The sequence below is a fragment of the Eufriesea mexicana genome, unplaced genomic scaffold (genome assembly GCF_001483705.2).
Source record: "Eufriesea mexicana isolate 0111107269 unplaced genomic scaffold, ASM148370v2 scaffold793, whole genome shotgun sequence".
In the NCBI taxonomy this organism is placed as follows: domain Eukaryota; kingdom Metazoa; phylum Arthropoda; class Insecta; order Hymenoptera; family Apidae; genus Eufriesea; species Eufriesea mexicana.
Window position 1 is genome coordinate 551,099 of NW_016908959.1, and position 19,668 is coordinate 570,766.

The window sequence follows — 19,668 nt, forward strand, 5'->3', positions numbered from 1 at the left end:
TAAATCATATGTCGTAAAACACGGACATTTCCTTTGTTTCCAATATTTAAATCTTAATCATTTCTGATACTTTTCCACATCACGTGTGTTTATATTTTACATGCCGAAGAACAATATGTACAGTCGCATTCTATATTGTGTATTTAATTTATACGCTATACTTACATTTTTAACAACAAAGATAAACAAAATCATGTATAGCATCACTTGTTTAATATGCGTAGTCTGTGATTTTTCTTTCCTATTTTAATTTAACGAATTTATGATTAAATTTGAAGATAATCATTATTATTATTATTAATAATAATAACAACAACAATAATAATATATAGAATATTATACTATTTATGCGATTAATTTCGTTGTTATAACGCTTACATCGTTTCTCATATTTGAATGTATTAAATAATTATTGTTAATATTTATTTTAAATTATAATGAAAAATAATACACGATGTCAATACTGTTAATGGAAAAATATTAGATTTAATATTACTAGATTAACCAAAAATTATATATCTACCGTGTATTATTTGTACTGCCCTCTTTTACATTACGTTTTACATATAATTATTACTTGATAAATGTTTTTGTTTCCTTCTTTACAATATCATCATGTATATAATGCAGTAATAATACGCGGTATAATTTATTCTAAAAATTATCAGTGGTGTATCATTTATTACTGTATCATGAAAGACAGGTCTTTTATTTTTCCATCCCATAGAATTGAAAACACTAATAGTCTTGAAATTGAAGAATATATGTATTACAATTCAATGAAAAAAAAAAATATGCAATGCAGGTGCACCCTTTGTGACCGCTGCCTCTACCGGTATAAAACTCATAACTTCATAATAGACAATACCTTAATTACATTAAAGTGTTACTAACTATAAGATGGTTATAAAACCATAGACTCTAAAACCAGCAGTAATATTGTAAGCAATGTCATAAATGTGGAATATGCTCGTTTGTTCACAAATTGATATATCACAAACGTATCTGTAAAATTAATAGAAAAAATGAAGGTAAATTAAAAACGTGTTCTTGGATAAGTGTTTTGTAGAGTTTTAAAAATGGTAAAGAATTACAAATGCAGTATACTTTTGGGAAAATTAAGTTTCTCTAAAGTTAAGCAAAATTTATGAATACCGACGAAAGATACAAGAATTTGTATAAATACAAAAATCACGGTATTAAAAAAAAAAAGAATTGTCTCCCTATACGAATAATGAATTCTACCATTTGTATTCTATCGATACACTTCCATTTTTCTAAAGGCACAAATTTTATAAAGAACGAGAATAAGAGATAGTGTGACAACTGAAAACTGAGAATGAAATCAATGCAGCTTAAATATGTCGTCGAATATTGTTTCGATGTGGTATTAATAGCGTACATTGTTACTAGTCAAATACAATGTGAGCACAATGTTGACGAGTATTCTTTCAAAAAGAATGCCTTTGATATGACGATTGAAAATAGATAATGCTGGGAATGGTGTGAATGAATTTCAATATTTGAATCTCTTAATTATGTGATCGCATAAAGAGAATTTACCACGTATCTTATGCAAATAATATCTGTGTGTCATTATTACATGCCAGTTCTAATAAAACATTGCCAACTATCTTTACTTTTGTACTCCTACTTATATACACGAAAAACAAAACTTATACTTAGTTTTACAATGGAATTGGAATGCTTGCAGTTATTTCTAATTATAGAATGTAGGTGATCATTTTGAAAAGAATTTTTTACTGTTATTTATCTCTTCAGAATAATTCTAAGTGATATACAAAAATAGTTCCAAAAGACTAAAATCATATTACAAAAAAAATTGAAACAAAATGATTATTTTATCAAATGAAAAAAAAAAAATTTCTAGTTACATATACATTGGGAGCCTTTTAAGTTTACTTTGAATATACAAAATTTTATTTTATGGTTTTGAACAGTATTATATGTAATCATATTAAACTGTATTGGTGTTTGTATATCACATATATTATAAAATAGATTTTTACATACAATCTATTGTGTATTTTATTACAAGGTATTAGAGGTATGTTCTATTTTAAAATGTATTCTAAATTATGCTGTTGTTATGCTATATAATATTTAAAAGAAGATATTAAGTGTTAAACTTATAGATTATGTATTCATATATTAGGTTATTGAAACACATTAATAATTAAATCTGATTATTGCCATGTAATACAAAAATAAAACTAATTTCACCATTTTTGGCAATATTGCTTTTCTCTCATGTATGTACAATGATTTTATCTTGTAATATAATTCTAGCATACTCTGTTTTTATTAATTACATTTTTATGCTCGTTTCATTAAAAGAAAAAATGTATTATTTACACAGAATTGTAATCAATATATAACTTTTCAAGGGACTGTTAAAAAATATCATTTTGTTACAAAGCTCCAAAGTATATATTTTTAAATATTAGAAAAAAGAAAATCGAACTATCGGTAATTTTACGATCAATTCTTTAAATTACTATCAAATGTTCTTGTAATTTCTTTAAATTATTGAAACATATGTGCATCATATACTTTGACTCCAAATTGTACATACATAAAAATGTACAAAAAACAGTAAAAAGTATTATCTATATAAAGATGTACAATAAGCAAAATTTAGAGAACAGGTGGAAAATTATAATAACCAGTATTGTATACTGGTATGTATGACATTTAAGGCGTGCGATTCTGTATATGCGTGTATACATTTCCCACCCGCACATAGGAATTACATACATGTATACATACAATCATTCTCATATATATATATATATATATATTATATTGTATGTAGGTGGTTCTATTGTACTGTTAGTTGGTATTTGAAAAAACATTGTATAGTAGCTTCTGATAGAGTAATTATATTAAATGGAACAAAGTTGTAGCAAACTTATTTTATTATCAAACCTATCAAATTTAAATATAAAAAATGATATATTGCTTACTGATATTGTAAATGTTAACATAGAGATTGAAGGCACTTAGTTTGAAATTGCATCTTACACTCTTTTACAACAAGATCTATGCTTTTCAATTCTTAGTGGATGAAATTTTCTTTTGCATTTGTTACATATAACAAGCTGAGCTTGATGTTCTTCCCAGTTTACTTCAGCTTGCTTGAGTTCTAAAATAACAAAAATATATTATGTGTTTTCATTATTACATTTAGTGTTTATTTCAGCAAATTAAGTTACTAATAATTGAAGTATGTTATAATATACCTGCAGGAATTTGAGGTATATTTTCCTTTATAGAAATAATAGACATAGTTACTGAGGAATTTGAAATATTGTAAGACATTGTTTCATTATTTTGATGAACTGGTGTTCTAGGTAATTCATGTTTAGGTTTCATCGGATCAAAATTTTCACCATTCTAAAAAGATATGAAAACAATGTTTAATAATATGTTTATGTTTAAATTAATTACATAGATCTTAATTAAGCGAGTATAATACTTCAAATATATCATATGATTTATTTTTGCAATCAGTAGTTATTTTATCAGAATCTATTTCTTCTAGTTCAAATGATTTGACAGTTTCATTTGTTACATTATCTAATATTTTCTTCATATTATCTTCTACTGAAGTAGAACCACTTCCCTCTGTAAATATGTTTTTAATTTAGATGTTATCTAAAATTATAATTATTTTTTATTTTTAAATTTCTTACTTGTTGTAATAGCAGTATTAGTGGCTTTTGTTTTTTTAACTTTATTATTAGATCCTTTTCGACCATGCCTTAGAGATACCATACCATTCGTATTTTGGATATATTTATCTGTTCTTTTTTTGGTTTGTTTAAATTCATTGTTTATCTGAATTTCATTAGAGCTATATTTCCTTAATGTATGTTTTTGTATTCCTATATCATTTTGCATTCGTTTTTCTTCATTAGAAGTGGACCTAAGTTTTCTTGTATACTCAGAGCTATTCACTTCAAGACTGTTTTTCTTTGTTCTACCTCTTTGTTGCACTATAGCTTTTCCATCACTTTTATTATTTTTTATTGACGGTCTCTTCAGTTTTCTGTCTTCATTTTTTTTTTGTTTTTCTTCTTCTTCATCTTCTTCATTTGAGTCAAAAGTTAATGTTTTAGGATTACCAAAGTATAAAGATATAGATTTAAATTGTTCCATATTAGGAACTGATTCCTGTATAGTAGTATCTGGACTAAACAAACTTTTATGTGCATGAATATGAACCATATGTTTATTTACTATTTTTTTACTTTCTGTGTCTTTAGATCTCGATTCATTATGTTCTAAATTTTCTTTATTTTGATTAACATCCTTGTCTGCCTATAAAATTATAATTTTAAATTAGTATATTAAATTGTAATATTTAATTTGGAAAGCAAGTTTTACAAACTAAGAAAAAATAAAAATTATGTACTTGATTTTGGCAAGCATCATTATTGCATTTACAATATTCTCCACATTGCATACTTTTTTTTACACAACCACATATTTTAGATGAACATTTTCCTTTACAAGTACAGCCACGTGATATTAATTTGATATTTTTTCTTTGCACACTTTGATTTTGCAAATTTTTCTGTACTGTTTCATTATGTTCAAGACTTATGTCATTAGGAGATGTTGCAGATGATATAGATTTCAAAACTCTTGGAGAATTTTCAGTAGTATATTTTCTCAAATGTTCATTTTCAATTGTAAGGAGCTTCACTTGTTCCTGCAAGCGTGCTATTTCTAATATAGTATCAATTTCACGTGTTTGTGTTCCAACATTTTTCCTTGTACTAAAATAGGAATAATTGTTTTTGTGTAAGTTTTGTAAGAAATAGAAGAAATAAGAGAGAAACTTAATTTTACTAAATCATTTTATAGTGCAGAACTTAACTCTTATGGGTAAAAATAACAAGAATTATTACTTTCTTTATATTAAAATATTTAAATACGCCAATTTTAATCGAAAATAAAAATTGTAAGTACACAAATGTCAAATTTAAACGGAATTCATATTTTTAAAAATTATCTAGGAGATATTAAAGTAAATAAATTACGTACGTTTTAGCTTTTACTACTTGCGACATATTGTAAACCGAAGTACCTAAAAAATTCAGTTAAAATTGTTTGTTAAGAAACATTAAAATATAACGCTACGCGAGGTTACGTATTGGCGGTTAACAGACTATCCCACGTTTAAATTCTGACTTTGAACGTAGAGTGGCGGTGAAAGCACTGTTTTACCACGATAGTCGTTTCACGTTACTTTTTTGTTCTTGTATACAATTTACCACGTTTCAATTTATTTCTTATTAGAAACGTGTTACTTTAATAATATATATACTTGAAATTTTAATAATCATAAGAAATTAATATTATTTTAAAATATAATCTTTTGTTACTAAAGGCACCGTGTTTGTAGTCTATATATTTATAGTAAATGATAATAGTGATTATGTTACAATAAATAAATATTAATTTAATAATTCGTAATTTTTTAGTAAATATTAAAAGAAAATATAAGTACTTTTCGTTTAAATATGTTACAGAATACAAAAGTAATATAAAAGTCATTGAAATAAAATTCTTTTACGATATTTATTAATAAAAATTATAAAAATATTAAAAGGCAAAATAATAAAATAAGGCACAAAACAAAATGTTCAATAAATACCTGTTAAGAGAGACTTCAGTTTGTGACGAAAAGCGCTATTTTCATTTTGTATCGTGATAATATGGCAACTCATAATTATTTTTGATATATTACGTTAGTTAAAAATGACACGACTAATTGTATAAATAATTGTATATCTTTGATAGACATAAAAGGAAACAATACCCACAATTCACGTGTATTGCTTACATACGATTATTTTCACATTTCGCACATACAAAAATATCTGCATATGGCAAGGAAAAAAAATCAAATTTTGCAATACTTTATGCCTACATAATACTTATCGTTGTCTCTCTATTAGGTTTACATGTTGGAATCTGTAAGTTGGATCTCTTTATTGCGGCGTTTCCCAGCATTGCGATGCGTAATCTTATTTACTTAACTGATGCGGACGCATTTTCTAGCAACAACAATAAAAGAAAAAAAGAGGAAAAAAGAAAAGAAAATACGACGAGACGCTGATCAGAGCGAGGACTCGATTCCTTCTTTCTTTCAGTCGCGGTGTCTGAGGCTGCATGATTAGATAAGACCTCGGTTCATAGTGCGTCCGAGATGCAGAACGCATAAGAGACCAAGAAACCAGAGGACCGGCCTCAGTTAAAGCTGTGTGTGCATACCGGCAAATTCGTTGGCGAATCACGAGGAAGTTTTGAGTTGAAAGATCAGCGTGCGCATCGCGAGTAGCGTACACGTGCCTCGTAAGTTCCTTTTCAATCGGATTCTGTGCGAACAGTCACACATTGCTCATTTTCCAAGCCCTGTATCGGGGATAATTGATTTTTTATTTATGCACCTCTGGTTAGAGAAGTAAAGTTCGAGTCGACGTTCTTCTCCAGATCAAGCTATGAATATATTTTTCAAGAGAAAATCCGTTTACGAGACGGGCTCGTACTGATTGTAATCCCTTTAAACCTGAGTACATCCAGAGAAAAGGAAGTAACAAGAAATTAACAATGCCAGCCTGTACCAGCGAAAACTTCTCGAGGTTTTGGTCCTCGAGTCCGCCCATTTCCAGAAGCAACAGCGTGTCTCCTCCCATACCTAGTTCACCTTTGTCTACCTCGCCAACTTCGATATCACCGATATCAACTTTGAAACGATCGGTATCAAATATCTCTAATTCTTCCAATGTATCAAATATTTCAAAGTCGTCGAACAATTCGGGCACCTCTACTATCATATTTTCACCGAGACGACAGCAGCAACAGCAACAACAGCAGCAACAGAAGTTACAATTAAGTTATCAGGCACAGCCGACACAAGGACAGAATCATAATCGAAACAGTTCAATATTGCTGAGAATTTTGACTATGTATATAGATATGTTACTTGGAATACTTCAAGGTATTGTTAGCGTAATAAGTTACGCGATCTGGGCACCGGTACTCTGGGTGTCCATTTGGGTTTACATGCTATGGGTAATTTTCCAATTTCCCCTGACCACATTCAAATGGTTTCTGACTGTGCTGTACACTCCAGCTTCGGAGAGGATTCGTACCAAACGCTGTGTCCTTATCAGCGGCGGTAGCACGGTTCAGACGGTTCACCTGGCACGAAATTTTTACAAAGCTGGGGCCAGAGTTGTGATCTGCGAACTAGAAGGCCTATTCGGCTTGGCCAAGTTCTCAACTGCGTGCTCGAAATTTTATACGATTCCAAAACCAGCACCTGGAAATGCGATCGAGTATATTAAAGCTTTAAAGGACATTGTCCTAAAAGAGAAAGCTGTGTATTATATTCCGGTGAGTGCCAGTAATACGGCCTACTACGATTCTCTGGCGAAACCCTATCTGGAGGCAATGGGTTGTGAGTGTTTCGTGCCCGGTGCCAGTGAAGTGACGACTCTGGACGATCCCTTAGAACTTTTGGAAAGATGTCGTGCATTGGGCCTACCGACACCTTGTCATACCGTTTTACGGTCTATACAAGACGTTTTGAGAATGTACGAACAGAATGCGTTCGCTACTGGAAGATACTTGATGCTGGCCGCAGGTCCGGTCGGAATGAGAGATCGAGGCAAGATAGTATTGCCTCCTACTGTGAGAGAATTCAGGAATCTACAGTACGAGATTAACGAGAATAAACCTTGGATAGTACTTCGTGACCCTAACGGTAAACACTATATCACTTGCACTACGGTGAAAGATTCGAAGATCGTGGCAAACGTGAGCTGCTTGGTAGATGAAGAACGAGGCTTGATACCCGAGGAGCGATCGGAAATAGTGCAGTGGCTCAACAGATTTTTCGCTTGTTCATTTGGCATTAAGATTAACGGACACTTGAGCTTCAGATTGGCAGTGACGGAGGAAGGAGAACTTGTGCCGATCGGTTGTAGAGTAGGCGTTAGCTTGCCTTACATCTGTCACACTGGAATTCATCCTAGATTAGTATGGAGACCGTGCAGACACTTTTCTAGACAGAATTCGGGAGTATTAACTACCTCGGATAGACACTTACTCCCGGATGCAGTAACTTACGCACTGAAAAGACCAGTGGGTGAAACGGTCCCTCATCTATTGGGTACCGTACTCGACAAACGAGAAGCTCTTTTCGCTTATTGGGATCCGTTGCCATACTGTGCCTACTATCATCTTCAATTGCCATTCAGGCGTCTTGCGGGCATGATTCAAGCGCAACCGGTACAGCATAATCCACCGCTAGCGGTAGTGCAATAATTTTAGCTAAGATAATGCAAACTATCCCTTGATAAATGTTAATAGAGTCCGTTTTTTTAAAGCAGTCGCGGCATAAGATGCGTAAACAGAGTCAGAGCGAAAGAAAACAGAATGGAATATGCTCGGTCGAAAAACGAATTTGAATGGCTTTGAGCAATTTCACGAGGACAGCCAGTATTTCGGAGACACCGGTTGAACGAGCGTTCCTGCGATTGGAAACGGGAAAAAAAGAAGAAAAAAAGAAGGAAATGAAAAGATGAATCGAGCGATAGGAGAAAAAGGAGCACTCGAACGGGAAACGTGTGGGCTTCAAAGGTCAAGTTCGTCTTTATCGATGATAAGTACTTCTAAAATCGCAAAAGAAGCAGATGCGAAGTAAAAAAAGGAGAAAGAAGAAACAGAAGAAAATGAGCACGTTCGAATCACGTGCTATTACCCGTTGAACGCGCCATTTTTACGCGCCGCGATTAATGTATGTTCCTATCTTTATAGACTGGTTCAATGGCGAGAGAACCAAGTGAAAATTTCATAGCTCGTTGGGTGGAAACATTTCAATAATACTATGCACCACATTTTTTTCATTCGACGCACACGTCTTTTCTCGCGCTCAATTCAAATTTCTTTTTTCGTTTCTCCGCGTCGACAATTCAACTTTGAACCCTAGCTAGTAGATAAACGGAAACAAGCACGATGCACATGCGTGTACGCCTATACATACAAACACTATGGAACGATTTTATATTTTATATATTATATTTAATTCATTATACATCGTTGCATTGTGCTCGACAAATTGTAAATAATGTTAACTAAACTATTATTCATACTAAGCGAATATTACGATGATTCTCATTTAAGAGCGAGCAAGCTTGCAAACTATTCCCCTATTTCTTACGAATACCGAAGCGCTGCAGAATTTCTGTATTTATAGTATTTGATATTTTATAAGGAGCCGAACTAATTAAAATTCGTGTAAATACTCGTGAGCATATTATAAAAATAGCGAACGTATCAATAAAAGTTGTTCAGAACGTAATATTTTTTAATATAACGGGTTTCTCCTTATTTACTTCTCCACTAAAATTATTCCTCTTTCACTGATGAGCACCAAAGAATATTTCGAAGGACTATGGAAAAGAGCACAAGCTTTGCGGCCAGAATAGTTGAAACAACTAACGCTCTTGATCATTCAAACTCCTGAATCGATTGATTCGATTTTCATATAAGCGATTGGACGAAATCGGAAATGTTTGGTTACACAGTGCTGACGTAATTTAAGATCAGATCAAAGTCCAATGGATGTTAAAACATCGCGTTAGGGTGATCGACGAACATGTCGATAAGCTCGTCGATCAATGCATAAACGTATCTGATGCAGAAACAGCAACAAACATGTTCTCGAACAAATTTAATCGGATTGCTCGATTGTATTGCTGAAAGAGTAAATAATGTTTGCTATATATGAAAGAGTGACCTACGGGGCACCACGGCTTGACGGACTTTGAGAGGCAGGGGTCGCCGGTTCGAGAGATGCTGTCGGTATTATCTCCCATCTGCTTTTCTCCTTTCCTCTCTTGCTTTTTCTTCCCTCTTCCTTCTCGACAAATTTTTATCGTTGACTCTTGTCAATTGTCTCAACGAACATATAACTTTGTCACTAATTTCTCTTCCTCTCCCTCCTCTAGTATTTTACTTGACTTTTATGCGATAGCAAATTTGGTCATTTAGTTGAATTCTAAGATTATTTTGAACATTATTTAGGCTTTGAATCATAGAATTCATCAATTTATATCTTTTTGGATCTCAAGTTTGTCTAATCTGCTAAATGCTATGTTGGTCCATGGGAGCCAACAGTATAAAATTTTAAAAATAATACTTTGTGAAACATGTAATATTAAAAAGTATATTTACCCTTTTTTAATAGATTTTATTGAAATATCTTAAACAAAAATGGAGGATTTCCTTTATAGATATTACCAAATGATTCTTATCCATTCCTTTGCTAATTGTCTTTTACTTATACACAGACGCATTTTCTGTATTTACATATACACCACCTAAATAAAAAATAAAATAAAATTACCATCGTATTTAAGACGTTAAATAGTATTACGGTTTTGGATTATGAAATTTATCTAGTGAAATCAATTTGCATGTTTCTGGATCACAAATTTGCATAACATTATGTTATCTAACTTACGGTATAAAGAACAAATTTTTTAGCTATTGTTGATCGTTTAGGTCACCGTGGATTTCCGTGATCGCGTGACATTTGTCTCGCCCAAAAATGTGACGGAGGTTTGTAACAATGATCGTAAATATTATTGATAGGCCGTAATAGTGATAGGTGATACAAGGGTTGTTTTTAAAATGAAACCGGGTGGAATGTGAAGATCGAAAGACACAGCGACCGAGTATGTAACGCAATCTTATCATGCGATAATATTGAAATGCAGTTCCTTGACGACGGCCGGTGAAATAAATCAATACACAGACCGCGCTATTCTTTTTTTTTTACACTTCATCCAAAGGTAGCACGCAAGAGAAATTGTTCTTTCGCCAACAATGAGGTAGATTTCAGTTGCATCTTGCACGTGCAAGGAACTTGATTATTTTTCGTGATCTATAGAGAGGTTAACTACGTAGAACACAGTGGTTACAAAAAATCATTTGTTTTTTGAAAAAGCAAAGGTGAACTAGAAGGGAATTCTCAAGATAATTAGATTTTAAATATTAAAAGGAATACGATCGAAGTGTCGTCAAGTCGAGGTTAAGAACGTTGTTTAACTTGATTCCGTGAAAAAAGGGTGCTTCGTGATGGATTATTTTCGAAATAAATCATCAAATTTTTATTTCACCGTCGACCCCTGTTATCCGAGGACAGGCTTTCACAATTATCACGATTCTCTCTCTTTCATTTCTGCAGTAAAATTATCGATTTATCAATTATACACATGGTTGCCTGTAAAATATCTTGTAAGAATTCGTCATACGATTTCGATTTCTCAGAATTCATGAGCTTGATTAATTTTTGTTTACCATTGCCCGATATATTTTGCGATGCAAAATAAATGAGCTTGCGACTTCGAAAAAAATAGGTTAGAATCAAAAGGTGCAGGCTTTAGAGATGTTTGTTTGAAACTTTTCTTTCACTTTGTTTTTTCCATCGAAATCGGTTGAAGTGTTTCGTTGTGGTCGCATCATAGTTGAAAGGTATGCTAAAAGGAACCTTAAAAGCTCTTAACTTGATTTGACTGAGAGTAACAAGAAGGAAAGTCATTTTCTTAGGTAACGCGTACCACGTGGTTCCAGGCACGGTTCTGTGAGAACAGATTCACCTGACTCGCATACCAATGGTCCGCTTACTGTTACCACTTACACCTTACCGCCAATTTCCTAGTGGCAAGAACGTTTAACGCATCGATGTGATCCTTACATGGAAACGGTGCTTTACCTAAGCGATGCTTATTGACGAATATGCCTTGAGATTTGTATCTCCTATTTTTTAATCAGGGGTTGGATTATAGTTTTATGTCAGTCATATTTCGATTCTTATATTGATTTTGTTCTTGAGTTTATGATATTGTTAATATGTTTAAGATTTTTCTTAAACTATTTTAGATTTTATTATTAGTATTAATATTAATAAATTAAATTATAATATAATAATAACTAACAATATTAATTTTATAGTTAGTGTTACATCTACTGATCTTAGACTTCTATGGCCTACGGCAATTGAATTGGAAATAAATTTTCTTCCGTACGATTATTTAAAAATAAAAAGACATTGTAATTCTTAATAACTAAAGATATCGCTCACAATGGATCATCGACAACGGTAGACTTGTACAAATGTATATTGTCAAAGGTAATTGATATCATAGTTCGACAAGCAATTCTATAAATAGCCTTACAGACTCAATAAAAATATTAATTTAGTGAATCAAGATAAGAATGACATAATGTTGATATATGTATATAAAATTGTGGGCATAAACAAATAGAATGAAAAACAAATCAAAATGGGAGAGAAATATATAGAACCGACATTTTAGAAGCTGCTGCAACCATAGCAAAATCTTTGGTTCAATATTGGCGTCACTATTTTAATTATGCAACAATAATATCTTTAGTTTTAAAAGATATTGTAATGATTCAAACTATTCTTAAAAATGGAAATGTAAAATGAAAAACACTTGGAAGTCGATTAACCTGGACGATGTATCTCGTACTCAAGGTATTTTTCTGTTTCTATACATTTAACTGTTCGGTACTCGTCCAATTGGAGTAATTGCAGTCTTCACACGTTACACCAAAAGGAAAGACAACGCCATCAAAGCAATGGTACTCGCGGAATAAATCGACGGTCCTCAGCGAAATCTAGTAACCGAATGTACCCCGTACCTTTAGCTCATGGGATAGAATGTAATTAAGAACACATCATTATTTTTATGTTCCAAAAAATACGAAATTTAATTATTTTAATAATATTAAATTTTTCTTATTAATTATATTATGATAATAACTTATTAAATTATATTATAGGTATGGTATTATCTGATAAGCAACATCCATCCATCTCATGCACATATCGAACACATCCTGATAAATTTTTCGATCTATTCCATTCGAAGTCAAATCGACAAATGAGTTCAAACCATTATCTTGCGGCCTTTAAATAACTTGCAATCGCTGCTTGCCGAAGATTAACCGAAAAGTTACGATCATTACCGATTCTGTTAATAACTATCTTTCGACTATAATAGTTAACAGTATATTAATTTTTTCACTTTTATTATAAATTCATGATTTTGGTAATATATTATTAACAATGTTAATTTGTTAGCACCTTTTATAAATGATAATTACATTTAAGCCTTCATAGTATAAATTTTTATCAAAAAGTGATGGATTAAGAATAGTTATGGTACATACATATAAAAATTATACATAATGCAATTAATTATAATTCTATTATAGGAAGATACGAAATTTTGAATTGATAAATTTTTTGGACCACAAGTTTTAATTTTGTATAATTAAATTTTAAATCTATAGTACTGTTTAAGAATTAATTATTAAATATTATCTATTTGTTAATTATTCGATAATAACATTGGGCAATGTACATCTTAATATTTTACAAGTAGTTCTACAAAATTAATTAAAAATTTATTTAGAAATCGCCTGACGAGAATATCTCTTGTTTCCAGACTCGAAGTGAATTTTCAACCGTTGCCTTAAACGAAGAAAATTTAAATAGAATTTTTATCAGTGACAATCCTTATGGAAATCAATAATTATTAGGTTATCACGGCCTATCAGGGAGCATGACCGAAAGGAGGTGATTAAGTTAATAACAAGTAGTTTAATTATTTCGATAATCACATTGTTCACGCTCAGTGAATATTAAAAATTTCTAAAATCCTTTAAAAGATTCCAACCCCACGAATCATTTTGGATCACCAACGTGGTCGCTGTATTTATCAGCCAATGCGAAATTTGGCGCTCTGTCTGACCACTGCAAGATTATTCCACTTGGAGCATACGATCTCGGTAGTCTTTCAGATTCGATTTGTTGCTTCGACATATTCGCTTACTTATATAAAAGTAAGATACACGCTCCAATAAATGCATCATTTTCTTTTTTTTTTTTGCTTTTAGAACTGTCAGATGTTCTCGAGGAAACGTACACGAGGCTGTTAAAATTGCTGATATCATCAAAAGTAAATAGCATAGCTGGCTGTTTCGCGTTGGTGGAAACCAGTTAATACAGTCAGTCGAAATAACAGAAGCGAGGAACGCGATGTAAGATACCATGGTTGTATCTAATCTCTGCGACGTCGAAGAAGCGTCCGGCAGAGTGCAATGAGAGTAAATATTGTAACCAGAAGGGGGAACTTTCGGTGTATCGATGGTCGGCTATTAATACAGTCCAGTTGTTAGTACTACACGCAGCCTGTTCGATAATAAACGGTGTTTTCCATCTGTCGTCAGCCGGGATATTGGCAATTCGAACAACTTCAATTGCCTCGTTCGATCGGTCACGTGGTGTCTTCTTAATCGATTTCTGTCTATCCTGTGCCTCTCGCTTACTTCAAATCTTCGTGATTCTCCAGTCGACTAAACTTACAAGCTAAAGAATGAAATTCATCGGGTTTCTGCTCCTGTTTAATCTACTGATCGCTGTCGCGTATAAGGACGAACAGTGTCAACAGAAAACGGACGAGCAACTTATCTGGGAGTACAACGTCAGAAGATCATATAGGATCGGTGCATATCAAGTACGTACCATGTAATTCGCAATGATGTCGATGACCCGACATCTATAATTCGCGGGCGTCACTGACGCTTGTCAACTTGTAGATTAGGAGAAGCTATTTCGATATCGAATAGGATGCTCTCCGCTCGAATTGTATCAAATAGCATTATTTTTAGTTCTCGTTTTACGATTATCACCGGTCAGATTTCGCATGGTTTCCTCCACGCAACTTTATTGCTTTATACTTTTGTTATCTTCCTTTCGATAAGTACAATGTCTAAGCAAGTCTAAGCAGCCAAAGTGGATGTAAACAGAAGAATGTAAACCGCTTCGAAATGACTTCTAATATTAACTCATTCGGTTACAGGAAGTGGAAGCGGAGTATGGACCAACCAATGTAACGATCACTTGCATAGGAGTAGATTCTCTATCTGGCGAGGACAACGCAGTCATGTGGGTGACATCCGGTGGGATAGGATATAATTTCATTAAGATTAAGTTCAGGTCAAAATATTCCAGAGGATTTCATTACCGAGTTTACGTTTATGGAAGACCATACCGAATAAACAAGCCTAACTTGTTGTAACTTTTTCTGACAATAACTCGGTATAACTGTATTAAAAATGGCAACTACGAATGTACGTTGATAAAATTATTTTTCGTTACATTCATCCTTTGTTGTCTCTTGAAAGCTTCTATTGCATGATTGACGATAAGATTATGAATAATTCAATCCAGTGGAACAATGAATATCCTGAATAATTACTTCCGGTTCAATGACACTGTTGATCGTAAATCTCACAGTTGTCACGATTTCGTTGGTAAAGCTTGAATGTCGTGACCGGAATGATTGGGTCGGATAAAAGTTTTCCACGAAGGTATACGAAGATCGAGAAACCATTATTCCATGGGTACCAGCCACAGATTCCCTCCGACGACAAGTTCGACGAATAATGAATCGGGAGAAATATTTTTTCCCTGCGTGCACGGAACGGTCGTGCGATGGCCCATGCAAACCGGAACTTCCTGCTTCGCCGAGTAATTGCTGTAAGGAAATTTGTCGTTCAATAATTACACAATTCTCTTTCCTACGATGCATTCTAAAAGAGAAGTGAGAGAACGGTTGATCTAAACCGAAGACTTTTAACGATTACAAAGAATGTAAAAGGACAATATAGATATTCCGCATTTATTGGGCATTAAATTCAACGAGAGCAATTAGGAATCTCGTACTGCCATAAATCTGAAAGGATCAAATCACGAAACAACGAAACGATTTCTCGGCAGGTTGAAACTTCGACTCGCGTAAATTACGCGACAAAAATGGCGAGTATGTTATCACGAGAGCCGTTAACTGGCGTCGTTAACCGACAAAACTAAGTTCGCGATGCTACCGAAATAACGGGCTTATCCTACGCGAACAACCACCCCTAGTCTTTGGTGGATCGAGTCAGAATCGGGGAGTTCGCGTGGACACAGTTAAGCACGCGATTACACGCGATCGAGATCGGGCGGTAGGAGCATCACGACGCCGACGCGGACACCGGCAGCGACGTCGGCGTCGGCGTCGGCGTCGATGGAGCTCCAGTGAAGGCCAGCCGTTCGCCCGTGTTGAACGTGCAGTCACACCTCCACGGGCGTTAAAAGGCCCTGAAGAAACCGTATCGCCGCCAGCCATCCTCTGTCACTGAATATCATAACATCCTAGATATCGCTGATACTACTCATCTTTTCGCTACGACAAACCGCTCGAGATGTCACGGGTGAGTTGTCGCGAGGATCGTGATCACTTAATAGAACTCCGTTTGCCTGTACATGATTGTTTGTGTAGATGTTCACACGCTGCTTTGTTCATCGCGTTGCAATGATTTACTTGCCAATTATGCGATCAGTCTAGATCATCAAGTAATAACGAGTCTGTAACTCTTTGTGTGATTAATGGACTATTGATGCTTATTTGATAATTGGTTCCAGATATCAAAGAGCTTCTTTAAGACTCCTTTTTGTTTTTAATTCGTTTGTCTGATTTTCTTATACGATATTTCATGTCTGATGCGATTTTTTATTTAGCTTTTAATTACCGGCAGAATGCGCGAACGAAGTAATTTATTAGCTTCAAGAGCAGGAGGAATGTGTAACTTAAGCATTCTTAATTCACATTATCACGGACGAAGGATTAAATGCTTTATTTTAGCTCGGTCGCGTTGCACGAAGTGAAATTATTTCTGAAGTGTAGGCTCAATAGCGTTTGCCACGCAATTAATCAACAAAATCTTCGATCGCTCCAAGGGATCTCCAGGTGCAATAAACTCGGCGCCGAGAAATGAGATAATTAGCGTTACTGGTTAACTAGTTTCGCAGCGGCGAGGATTGATTGACTCCTTCCATTAACTGGGACCTGGTGTGCCGGGCAATACTATGGAGAATCGAGTAAACGAACTCGACACCGGTACTCTCGGGTTTCCACCGTTCCGCGGATAATGATCTCTGACCTATAATTGTCTATCATTAACTACCTACAATTACCAATCTAGTCAGCACGCAGCAATTACTACCCAGGACGCAGCAAATTTTACAAGCACGCTAATCTTCTAAAGTTGTAGCTGCTTCTTCGCTCGAGTATGAAGGATCAGGCGTCGTTCGTCGAATATCTCCTCGATTTTCATCGAAATATCAATGTCTCTACGATTACATTTGTCCAGCTTTCCGGGCGTTATCGATTACAGTATGGTAGAACATACGGCAGTTAAAAATTCTATATCCGGTTTGCATACGAGCAAATAATAATTAGCGGGAGTGGGTTGACCAGTGGCCAGTTTCGCAGAGATGTGACGCATCGACGAAGGGGTGACTGGTGTTCAAATATAGTAATTTGGTCAGGGCTGGCTCTGTTGGGGTTGATTTTGTCACGTGTCACAGAACCCCACTCAGACCGGTTTGCCATGTGCTGACTGGCTTATCGCGATCTCTCGCATGTTCCTTAAAGCCGCACTTCTGTTGCGTTTACAAATAATTCTTCGTTACACGTTTCAATACATTATTTTATCGAATAATAAAAAAGAAAAAATCTGTACAGAATTATTATTGAAAAATGCAGAATTACTGCTGAACGTATTGCATATCGGTAGAAGAGAGCTCCTGATGAAATATGAAATATGCGTACCCCAAGTATGTTTCCTACATGCAATCGACCGTACATATGTCGTCTTCGAAACCGGTCGATATTGCTTAACGTAATCATCGTACACGCTTTCTTTGTCATAAAACGTTGCTATGTTTTTCTCCTCGGTCGTCTCATTCGTATGAAATTGAAATTGTTTCTAAATAAATGAATTGAAACAAACGCTGAGGCAACAAAGCGCGATAGAAGCTAATATGCAGTTGCACGTTATCAAATGAAACTTGTTATAATGTCGCATTACACAGGTATTTATTCGAACGCAACGCATTTTTATCCGTATTTGTATTACGTCGCCGTAATTCTATTTCGTTGGCAGATGTCAACAGAAATAAGAAGAAACGTCATCGAGGAAGAAGAAAAAGCAGAGAAGAAAAACGTCTAATCAATTTGCACACGACTAATCACGCGTAGACAGTTCGTATTTTTTTTATTTAATTCTCGCAATCATTCCTCCACATTGCGTGAGTCGTATCGCTTAGCACGTGAACCGGACGAACGATGAACATTGACCGTGGTAATTTCCCCGGCTCCGTAAGACGTTCGCTTCGTCACGTCTCGCTGTCCTTATTAATTAACGAGTTCTCGATACAGCGGTATATTAATTTTACGCGATGGATTATAAATATAGCAAGCACGCTTGTTTCCTCAATGATATGTAACAGAGATGCGACGGAGGAATAGAAAAAGGCGCAATCTTCGATCTTTGGAATGATGCAACGTTCAAATAATAAAAGCTGGAGATACTCAGGCGCCTTTGATAGTTTGGTCCAAACGTGAATTCGCGCATGAAATCTAGTATCTAACTGTACATTGACCGTCGTTAATCTTCGCGGGTGATTTCTATCTTTTGTATTTCTCTTTTGACTCGTAGATCATCGTTGCTTATCTCGCTGTCTGTGTTTATGACGTAACCGCACTGGGTAATACTTTTGCACGACTTTGTTAAATTCCGCTCTATGGATTCACCGATTAAGTAATTGCATTACTCGTGGACAGGCTCGTTGATGCGAAAATCAATGTCCGTACCGAGCGCAATTTTATAGATGACTTGCTATTAGAAATACATCGGTCTAATAAAAATACCGTACAACGCGTGTTTGTAATTCGATTATCGCAATTATCAAGGCCACGTAAATTCCGAATCGTACAAAAAATCATCGGATTAAGCAATTGATTGACTCATTTGTTGATAAATATATATTTTAACGTATTTATAACTTACTTCTCCCCCTACCCATACTATTTTTCATCGGTATTATCGAAAGAGTGGCATACATTCGTAAATTTGTTCACATTATAATTTTATCGAGCAAAATATATTGCAAAATTTCTATCGTATCCGTTAAGCTTCGGACCAGACTATTACACTTTAAAACCTATAATTAGCTGACTTACAATTAGCATAGCAATAACGCTTTTTGTATCTTATTCGAGTCGATTAAAGGGTATCGCCATTCTTCGTCTACGCGCGAAGTTTCGTTTACATCGCAATGACATCTACGGACTCTCTTAAATGGAAACAGATATGAAGTGACGGAAGTTTCAACTCCGGCGTTGAACTATGAATCGATTAGGTATTCGAAGCATGTAATCGAAGCTCATTCTCTCATGGTCAAGGACAAGCACAGGCGTCCCTTTGTGAAACTATGTGACCGCGAATTCTCGTGCAACGAGCCCGAATTCTCTCACGCTATGCCCATTCAATGCACTTATCGCCAAAGTTGGACGCCATTCGAGCAGATTTTTGGCTCAGCTATTATTCCGTACTATTCCTCATACACAATCGATTCCCCCTTAAATCCCTCTTAAATGTAGAATAAGTTCACTTCTCGTCGCGTGATCAAGTGTTAAAGTTATT

At 34.5% G+C, this 19,668-nt stretch overlaps 3 protein-coding genes across 3 annotated transcripts; 2 read left to right on the plus strand and 1 right to left on the minus strand.

The window, feature by feature from the left end:
- Positions 1-3,041: 3,041 nt before the first annotated feature.
- Positions 3,042-5,195, minus strand: LOC108546842 (uncharacterized). The gene is made up of 7 exons (XM_017899113.1): positions 5,074-5,195; positions 4,439-4,805; positions 4,038-4,344; positions 3,717-4,007; positions 3,500-3,648; positions 3,264-3,417; positions 3,042-3,166 (listed from the first exon to the last, which is right to left on the minus strand). The coding sequence occupies exons 1-7, from the start codon at positions 5,097-5,099 to the stop codon at positions 3,042-3,044; spliced, it is 1,419 nt and encodes a 472-aa protein (XP_017754602.1). The 5' UTR covers positions 5,100-5,195.
- A 983-nt stretch (positions 5,196-6,178) lies between these two features.
- LOC108546896 (uncharacterized) lies at positions 6,179-9,390 on the plus strand. The gene is made up of 2 exons (XM_017899191.1): positions 6,179-8,352; positions 8,427-9,390. The coding sequence occupies exons 1-2, from the start codon at positions 6,643-6,645 to the stop codon at positions 8,505-8,507; spliced, it is 1,791 nt and encodes a 596-aa protein (XP_017754680.1). The 5' UTR covers positions 6,179-6,642; the 3' UTR covers positions 8,508-9,390.
- Positions 9,391-14,285: 4,895 nt separating this feature from the next.
- On the plus strand, positions 14,286-15,251 carry LOC108546867 (uncharacterized). The gene is made up of 2 exons (XM_017899147.1): positions 14,286-14,651; positions 14,997-15,251. Exons 1-2 carry the CDS (start codon positions 14,511-14,513, stop codon positions 15,213-15,215), a joined length of 360 nt encoding a protein of 119 aa, XP_017754636.1. The 5' UTR covers positions 14,286-14,510; the 3' UTR covers positions 15,216-15,251.
- The last annotated feature ends 4,417 nt before the right edge of the window (positions 15,252-19,668 follow it).